At 36.9% G+C, this 9,986-nt stretch overlaps 2 protein-coding genes across 3 annotated transcripts in view; one reads left to right on the forward strand and one right to left on the reverse strand.

Moving 5' to 3' along the window:
* On the forward strand, positions 242-5,822 carry LOC109819410 (auxin response factor 18-like). 2 transcript variants are annotated; one of them, XM_020385138.1, is made up of 6 exons: positions 242-321; positions 444-916; positions 1,024-1,195; positions 1,277-2,223; positions 3,859-4,631; positions 5,429-5,822. In XM_020385138.1, exons 3-6 carry the CDS (start codon positions 1,114-1,116, stop codon positions 5,517-5,519), a joined length of 1,893 nt encoding a protein of 630 aa, XP_020240727.1. In that variant the 5' UTR covers positions 242-321; positions 444-916; positions 1,024-1,113; the 3' UTR covers positions 5,520-5,822. The 2 variants fall into 2 exon arrangements, with proteins under 2 accessions (XP_020240727.1, XP_020240719.1); XM_020385130.1 differs by having other exon boundaries at positions 1,024-2,223.
* LOC109819423 overlaps positions 7,659-9,986 on the reverse strand; it is a 7,427-nt gene continuing 5,099 nt past the window's right edge. The window contains exon 3 of the mRNA XM_020385148.1: positions 7,659-8,165. Coding sequence (XP_020240737.1) covers positions 7,886-8,165 — 280 coding nt within the window. The 3' untranslated portion in view covers positions 7,659-7,885. The remainder of the gene's footprint in view (positions 8,166-9,986) is intronic.

Below are 9,986 nucleotides of genomic sequence, written 5' to 3' on the forward strand. Positions count from 1 at the left end.
ATTTTGTGCTCTCCTGGTCCCACTTCCGCATTAAAAACATGTCTACCATGTGCTCTCTAAATAAAAGGCTGTTCCCTGTTTTGTGAGGAGCAGCTGATCTGTTCGATTGAAGACGCGCACACACGCACTAACATCAGTGCACAGTGTTTAGAAGCAGCAACAGCCAACAAATTAAAACAATAATTCTCATTTGAAAGTTGTTATTTTGTTTGCACTCTGTATTTAATTCTCACTGTGGGATTTCTGCCGTCTTTAGAGAGAGACAGAGGGAGGGGGGGATCTGAAGAGTGGGGGGAAATGGATAAGGGATTAAGACTGAAGGTATATCCTCACCAAATTCACTTTAGTTTCTGTTTTCCCTTTCTGGGTATCTTTTCATTTTGATCCTCGAACTGATTTATGCTGTAAAAATCCCAACTTTTTGTCTGATGTTTTGATTACAGGGTGAAGGAGTTGGAAGCTAGCGGAAAGATTTGATTTTGGTGTAAATTTCTTATTTTAGCATCATTATCTGTTGTAGCTGAAGCCAGAGTTGTGTTTATTTTGCCATGAAAGTGAGAGCGGTGCTTTGTGGAAATATTTCACTGAGAAAGCTGTGTGATGTTTCTGGTGATTTATGAGAAAACTTTGGTGAGGAAAAGATTGTTTGTTCAATTTTCAACAAATGGGCTTGTGTTGGATTGTTGGTTGCTGTACTTCTGGAGGATATGAGGTGGGTTTCTAAAATTTTGGAGGATTAGGGTTTCAGGAGCTGGAATTTGGTTTATTAGTATCAGTGGAGGAATGAGATTTGGGATTTTACGATTTTGATCAAGGAAAGAGTACAGAAGCATGTGGATTTTCCTATATTTCTCCAAATCAAAAGGCAGGTTTCTGGTTTCCCTTCTAAGTTAGCAACTATTCAGCTAGAAACAAGGTAAGAAATCCTACCTTTTATCAAATCAGGATAATTTTTTTTTTTCATCTTCTAATTCCTATTCAACTAAGTTCAGGTTTCATTTCTCTATTGTTTGCACTTTCCAGTGATCTAATTGCCTGCAAAAACTATTGGATCTCTTCATCGAATTTGTGATATTTGTCGGGTCAAAATCAATAGTGCTTGTCGATATAATCATGTTTGGGAATTCCACCAAAGAACTGCTGAAGGACTCTGAGAAATGCTTGGACTCCCAGCTTTGGCACGTTTGTGCTGGTGGTATGATTCAAATGCCACCTGTTAACTCTAAGATTTACTATTTCCCTCAAGGCCAAGCTGAACATGCCGTCACTAATGTAGATTTTGGTAATGCTCGAATCCCTGCCCTCGTTCATTGTCGTGTAGCTTCTGTGAAATTCTTGGCTGACCGCGAAACTGATGAGGTTTTTTCCAAGATAAAACTAATCCCGGTTCGGGATAATGAGTCCGATTATAGTGAAGCCGATGATCAGTTGAGCCTAAATGGCAACGGTCCAGATTTACAAGAGAAACCTGCATCTTTTGCCAAGACACTGACTCAATCTGATGCTAACAACGGTGGGGGTTTCTCCGTGCCTCGTTATTGTGCTGAAACCATTTTCCCTCGTTTGGACTACTCAGCTGACCCTCCTGTACAAACTGTTCTTGCTAAGGATGTGCACGGTGAAGTTTGGAAGTTTAGGCACATTTATAGGGGTACCCCTCGCCGTCATTTGCTTACAACCGGTTGGAGTACTTTCGTCAATCAGAAAAAGCTAGTGGCCGGGGATTCAATTGTTTTCTTGAGAACCGAGAACGGAGAGCTATGTGTTGGAATCCGAAGAGCTAAGAGAGAAATGGGCAATGGTCCTAACTCCATTTCAGGGTGGAACCCTCCCCCTTATGGGGGGTTTTCGATGTTTTTAAGGGAAGAAGAGAGCAAGCTAATGAGAGGGAACAGCAACAACGGTATCAATTGTGGAGGGTTCGCTAATATCAGAGGGAGAGGGAGAGTGAAGGCTGAGTCTGTGACTGAGGCAGCAACTTTGGCAGCGAGTGGACAGGCTTTTGAGGTAGTTTACTATCCGCGGGCTAGCACCCCAGAGTTCTGTGTGAAAGCATCAGCAGTGAGAGCAGCGATGAGGATACGGTGGTGCCCAGGTATGAGGTTTAAAATGCCTTTTGAAACAGAGGATTCGTCGAGGATAAGCTGGTTCATGGGTACGATATCTTCGGTGCAAGTTGCTGATCCTCTCCGTTGGCCTAATTCACCATGGAGGCTACTTGAGGTACCACTTGTTTTCCTTTTGACTGCATAAAGTCTGAATTTTTGATGTTTCGTTTTCCCTTTGCTTTAGTTAGGCTATATAATTTACTTTCTGTTTAATGCAGCGACATCAATATAGGTTTTTGATCAGCTTTTAAGCACCTATGTCGTACTTGTGAACGTAAAATAATTGAGAACCTTGAAATGCGCAGTTTAGCTGTACTGATTTGAAAAAATAAATCGTGTGAAATAGAGAAGTAGATGGTCAGAGCATATAAGATTCAATTGACGACAAGAAGAATCCAAAATGACATTATTCTAAAACGTTGGTTCGATTTTATTACTTGAGCTCTTTAGGGAATGTATCTAAGTTTTACTTTCTTCGGTGATGCCAGGATGTGATATTCTTGTTAATGAAAATTCTGAAGTCAGTTAGCAATTTGGCATTGAATATGGTGGTTTCTTTTAAATGTGATAGTCAAGAGTTAAAATACTTCGCATGTCCTTGACTATGTTTGAAAGAGAACCCTTTTCCCTCTACATAGTGTCAATTAAAAAGCTTGTGTAAGGTAAAATGGGGAAAATAAATTATTCAGTTAGCATTAGTTAGAATATTCAATAGGGACCTTGACATAATTTTTAAAAGGGTTATTTCAAAATAGAAAAAATGTGATGTGAAACAAGGAAGATTTTTCAGGGGACATCTGAAACTCACATATAGTAACTATGAGTCTCAACGTTCTTTGTTGAGGGTCGTCCAAATATCATCCAAGATTATGACACAAGTACACTTGTTGCTTCTAATTAAACAAAACCGAATCTCTTATTTATTTATTTTATATTTAAGGTAACTTCTCCACTTACTATGTCATAGGTAACCATGTAAATGTAGATGGATGATGTAAATCTGAGTGAACTCAACCTGCTAATGATATAAGTGAAACTTTTTGAACAATGTTGGAAGTGTATTGTAACGTTGCTAATGCCATAGTTAACTAATGAATTATATTTGACATGCCTTATTCTAGTATATGATAATAGTAGTTGTGTTTGTTATTTTCTGACCATTGAAAAAGCTTAATGGATGACTTATCTCAACCTGTTAACAGCTTTAACTACGTTTACTTTTTTTTTTTGGCTAAGAGAACAATGAAAATGGCCATAAAAATATAAGCTACTCGAGTAGAAGCTGTCACAGTTCATTCAATTTATTGTCTTTTCGTAAGGAATTAATAGCATATTGCTCAAGGAGATTCTAGCTTCTCTCAGTTTATGTCCAACCACCAACCTTTCATTATAACAGAAGATTAGAGGTCACATAAGGAATAACAGTACATTAGAGGTCACATGAGCAATGGTCACGATTCAGGAAAATTCCAAGTTTCTTACTGGGGGTTGTGAGGTTTATAATTTTACTCTTTAACATGTCTCGCAGCTTGAGGGCCCTTTCATGAGCTGCAGCCCGAATTATTTTTCAACCACCTTGTATATATATTTTTTTAATTCGCTTTGAATTTATGTCTGGGGTTGCTTTGGTACCATGTTAATGGTCCATTCAACTATACCAAAACTTCAAAGTTTTGACCTGCACAAGCTATTTATTGGTAGTTAGTATGCCATTCATTTTTCATTTTATTTTTATTTTTTAATATTTCAGGTGACGTGGGATGAACCAGATTTGTTACAGAATGTGAAACGGGTTAGCCCATGGCTCGTAGAACTAGTGTCCAACATTCCATCCATCCACTTAACCCCCTTCTCATCACCTAGGAAGAAACTACGACTTCCCCATCATCCCGACTTCCCCCTTGAAAGTCAATATCCAACTCCAACCATTTTCCCGGAAAACCACCTCCTCGGGCCCAGCAGTAGACCTGCAGGCATACAGGGAGCCAGGCATTCTCAATTTGGTACTATTTCCCTACCAAATATCCATCTTAACAAACTTCATCCCGCTCTATTTCCATCTAATTTTCACCCAACTCCGCCCTCAAGAATCTCCACAAGCCTCTTCATGAACAACCCCCCAGTTCATAACAATGTCTCCTGCTTGCTCACTATTGGTACCCCTCCTCAGGCCTTGAAGAAACCTTTTGACAAAAAAGCCCCTCAATTTGTGCTATTTGGGCAGCCCATACTCACTGAAGAACAAATCTCTCTAAGCAACTCTTTGAACAGTTCGTCTGATGATAATCATGAAAAGGTAGCAAACTGGTCCTGTGAAGATTTTCCATGCTACAAACATTGCAAAGTTTTCATGGAATCAGAGGATGTTGGCCGAACCCTTGATCTCTCTGCTCTTGATTCTTATGAGGAGCTTTATGAGAAATTGGGTGGTATGTTTGGCATTGAGAAATCTGAGATAATGAGCCATGTGGTTTATTGTGATGCATTTGGTGCTGTCAAACATACGGGAGACGAACCATTCAGGTGACAGTTATGGCCTTTTTTATGTGCAGAATTTACTTGTTTTTTATTTGAATTTTCTGAAACCAATACATTATAGTATATCCCATATAAGTGTTGTATAGTGATAGTGTATGTGGTGTGGTAGAATGACGTATCCCTTTCTTTTGTAAATTTCTCTCAGAAATTTATCGCGTATTTAGTGTATCACGGTTCGTTGAGTTTCATCAGGTTTTGGCTTTTTTTTAAGGTGAACTACTATTTGCCTATTTGGAATGTGCCTTAGCATTTGGTCTTTCTGTTTATGAATAAATAGTCCTTTTTGCTGCTTTAATAGTCTTCTGGAAATTTTAAACAGTTCCACGAGCTTCTCTTTAATCAGTAATGTCACTTGAGTTGAGCTAGGTTACTAAAAATAGTATCAAAGATGTGGATACTATAGTATATGAATTTGAAATTTGGATTTTCAATTTGAAAATCCATGCGTGGTATGTGATGTAATACGCATGACCAGAAACAAAATTTCAACAATTTCAACGTGTTTTTAATCATGTAACAAGGGGTAAAATTTTATTTGATTTTATAAAAGTTCTAAAATGTTGATTTGACAACATAAGTTGCTTGAGTCTGAATTTTAAATTTGGATCAGCGTATCCACATTGTGGATACTATCAATAGTAACCTAGCCCTTCACGACGTTTTAATAATTATCCATTTTTGGACATTTGAATTTTTATCTACTGCCATTGTCCATATCAGCACATTATTTTACTATTTCTTTTCTACATTCTTCAATTCTTTTCTAAATTCTTTCGATGCAGCGAGTTTATGAAAACAGCACGGAGGCTGACGGTGCTTATGGATTCAAGCAGTGACAACATCGTTGGAGGACATATCGTTCACTCTTACTAGGCTGACGGTGCTTATGGATTCAAGCAGCGACAACATCATCCGAGGATATATCGTTCAATCTTAGTAGGCGGGCGACACAAAATATTGCAAATAGTTATGTTCTATTTTCTTTTATTCCCTTTGTTATGTATTTGTGCTAAGCTTCCAGAGAACTTTGATCTATCATTTCAATTGCCCCTAAAGTTAGGATTTTGGAACTAGACCATGATTATCTCATCAAATGTAATATGTGTTACTCTTCTTTTGCTTTCCTCTATTTTGTGGTGTGTGTGTTCAATAAAAACCACTATCTTTTATATCGTATGTTGCCGCACTCATTTATTGTTCAGATTGTTATTTGAAGTGTGTTTTTAGAGTATGATAGCTCACGTGATACATTTTTTTTGCTTATCAAAAAATGCTATCTGAACTTTGAAAAACTTACGACATATCAATATCAGCTCTTTACTATGTAATTTGTGTTTTCGATGGCATTTTATTTCAGTGAAATGTCAGGCAGTTTTTCTATCTGAGAGTGTTGTTGCATTTTATTTCAATTTTACTTCAAATATTGATTTTTTTCTACAACAATGCAGAGGGCTATGTCTCTCATTATTTTCTGATTGAAATGTGTTTTGAAGTTGTGATCATTTTCATTGGTAACTAATTGAAAAATTGAGCTTTAGGAGAACGAAGTGGTGTTGCTTGAACCGTATATTGGCGGGATTGAGCTAAACTTATATTTAAATGATCTTGTTTGCTCAAGAAATTTTATGGGCAACAATGTGCAAGAGTATGTTAAAATATGAAATTATGATTGTTGCGATAACATCCTTAATATCTTAATAAGATGTCACTGAAATCATCCAAGTTCCTACCAAAGACATATATTAAGAATGGAAGATTTAAAAAGAAAATATCTCGCATAGAAATTCAGGTACTAACTCATGAAGAAATTGTTCAATTTATTAAGACCATATTATTCTATCTATCTTTAAAAATGAATTTTTTTTCCCCTTCTAGAAACCATGTTTAAAATAGGATCATTTTATAAAAAGTATTTTTAGTTTTTAATTTATATATAAACTATATTAAACAATTTTTTGTTGCAATCAACTAGTCGTGCTCACTTTTTAGTTACATTTTTTTCGGTAATTGATCACGTCTAATCTCCACTAAGAATCATCTCTCTTAATATATTTGGTATTTCTCAACTAATTATCCACGGATTGAAAAAAAATTTGATATAAAAGTGAGTTCATGTGATCAATTGCAATAAAAAGATATTTTAAAAATAATTTATGTGTAAACTAAAATTATAGACGAATTTGTAAACTTTATATTGCAGACGGAATCTAACTGATTGCGGTTTCAGAATCATGGGGGGTGTGGAAAAGTTAACAAATTATTATAATATCAGAGTGTTAACTTTATCGAAGTTTCGAAATGCTGACAATAGAAGAATTCTCTGACCAAGCGATGACAGGACGTATGATCTAAGTTTGTTGCACGTACTACAATTATTATTATATTTTAACAAAATAAATAAACAAATTGAATAATTAATGAGCTAAACAGGGGGGCAGAGCAGACGACAAGGACGTGAGAGTCAGGGACACTGTATGGTAAAGATTTTTTTTTTTTTTTTTTTTTGATAAGCTGTTCAATACTGAGTCAGAATCGATCCTAGCCTAATTTTAAGATGTAAACTAAATTTGCTTTTGATCCGGAAAAGAAATTGATTAAAATCTAGCCACTTTTCAAGGCATTTTTGGCCTAAAAAAAACTAAACCTATTGTGACTTAGATTTTTCGAAAGAGGATGAGATCGCGAAAAGAAAAAACTCTAGTATCGCTCTTTACTCCCCTAAACTATGGTAGCAAAAGTTGCTCATCGTTCCATGATTCACGCATAACATTTGAACCTAGACTTGGTCTAAGATTCGATGTGCTTATTACACTTAAGCTGCACTTGTATTGTTCATGTCTACAGCTGCCAAGTATAACCCCTTCCCTTTCCAGTCCACGAAAATAAATGCTTGAAAGCCATTAGAAGGAGCGCCCGTACAAAAGCTCCAATTATTTAATACATGGATATAAGTACATACCACCAATCTGCATAGAAGCCAAAATTATTAGCTTCATAAGGCATAACAGGGGGGTAAATCACCATGCAAAAGCATAATATGTATTCACAACGTTAGTTCCCTTTGAGCCATAGACATTAACCATAAAGTATTGCCCTGTACAAACAACTACATCTACACAAATAAATATCACTTTTTGTTTACATTTCATCACAAATACATCCTACTTTCTATACATAGACAATATACACAGTTCGAAGCATCCATCTCTGTAGTGGTAGTTTGTACTGAAGTGGGTGGCTCAACTTGATGACAACAGCTTCATCATGAAATCAAACTGCATTCCAGGAGCAGTCTTAGGCTGAGGCCATTTTGCTTGCTCTGGAACTTTGATGATCTTGAATCCCTGGCCTTTATACAGTCTTACGGCAGCGATGTTTTTTATGTCACAGTGCAATGCAACAGAACGACAGCCCCAGCTGCGAGCTTTTGCCTCTGCCTTGGCAATCAGCATCTTGGCGATTCCCTTTCTTCTATCCGTCTCTCGAACTGCGACGTTTGATATGTATGCTATTCCAGTTCTGCAGATATTTCAAATTTAAGAAGATATCATTCTTAACCGGCGGAGAATGGAAGAATAGGAAAAATATTGCCGACCCCAAAAATTGGGAAACAGGCTTTGATGTTGTTGTTGTTGCTGCTGTTGTGGATTGATATATGAATAGTAAGATTTCATATTGTAGATGGATTCATGTTGCAAAAAAGATAAATTTCACAAAACCACCATGAATTTTGGCAGTTCAAAACTATCATGAACTCTTGATGGTGGTCAGAAACTATCATGACCCCTGTCCAAAAAGGCATGTTGTGGACGAATTTGCAGTTTTGTACTTTATTTTTCGTTATTACTTTATACATGTTCCACATTCTTTCCAGATTGATATATCACATGCTACAATGTGCAGGACAAAGGGTTGTGATCCCGCGAGGGTGAGCTAACTCCAAAAACCCGTCCTCAGTTCAGATTGCAAGCTGCAACTCGCCTGCATGAAGCCTGAATTGCTAGTGATCGCCGGTCAGCCATACGACGGTGAATTTGTTCCCAGGCCTTGTACACACCGCCCATCGCACTATGGGAGCTGGCGATGACCGAAGATACCTTAACCGCAAGGAGGGGATGTCGAAGGTGGGGTTAGTGTCTGGAGTGAAGTCGTAACAAGGTAGCCGTACTGGAAGGGGGGGGGGGCGTATTGGAAGGCGTAGCTGGATCTTCCAAAAGGGAAATCGATTTTTGAGAGTTGTTTCATGGATCCACAAGAGTACTTGGGTTCTCCTAATAAATAAAAAGTGTATTGTGCCTGAATCAAACCGGGGTTCGCGGTGGTGGAGGAACCGAATCGGAAAAAAGAGGGATTCTAGTTGTAAGATAGCTAACGAAACCATAGCTAGAATTGAGATCTCATTCAAAGAAAGATAGCAAATATCTGGGGTTTCTTTTTTATCCTATATGGAAGTCAAGGAACGTAGGAGATTACCCTTCAGAGAACTAAATGAAAGAATAGAATTTATGTACTTGACCCGAAAAATTTGGGACAAAAGCTTTGTTGTTGTTGTAATTTGATATATGAATAGGAAGCTTCATATTGCAGATGGAATCATGTTAAAGAAAAACTCCGCAATAAATGTAAAGCTAACAAATTCTTTAAAATCTTAGCCTTTCATAAAAAAGCGGTTAATTGTTTTTTGACAAAGAAAATTGATTTTTGACAAACAGACATCCTAACAGTAAAATCTTTTACCCTCAGATAAAGAGAAAATTGTTTTTTTGACAAACAGACATCCTAACAGTAAAATCTTTTACCCTTAGATAAAGAGAATTGTTTTTTGACAAACAGACATCCTAACAGTAAAAGCGAAAAAAATAAGTCAAGGGGTCTATCTGCAACTATAAAACTACAGGGGGTGTATCTGAAATTTACCTTTCAATCAAAGCCCTGGGCCTTGCATCGATAGATGCAATCAGCCAAATAATATTAACATGCAGTTTATACCCAATTCTCCTGTTTGAAAGTAATCAAAAACTAGTCCGAGAGAACATGTTCTTAGTACAGGTCTAATGAAGTTTTAAGGACTTTTACTAAATAAAAGAAATAGAGCATTTCTGTCTTAACAATCTTTCTAAGTAACTTACTAACTTTCAAGGAGTCGCATGCACATAAAAGAAAATTGATATAATGAATGTGTCTGCTTTTGAAAGAGAGTCATGAACTGTCATTAAATATACAGTACGGCAAGCTATTTTGAGGTCGTTAAATTGCTTGAAGATTCACTCTTAGCATATAAAATATTGTGTCTTATGCTATTAATTGAAAGGAACTTTTTTTGCACTCGCCATATCCAAT

Source organism: Asparagus officinalis, chromosome 1, assembly GCF_001876935.1.
Source record: "Asparagus officinalis chromosome 1, Aspof.V1, whole genome shotgun sequence".
NCBI classification, from domain to species: Eukaryota; Viridiplantae; Streptophyta; class Magnoliopsida; order Asparagales; family Asparagaceae; genus Asparagus; species Asparagus officinalis.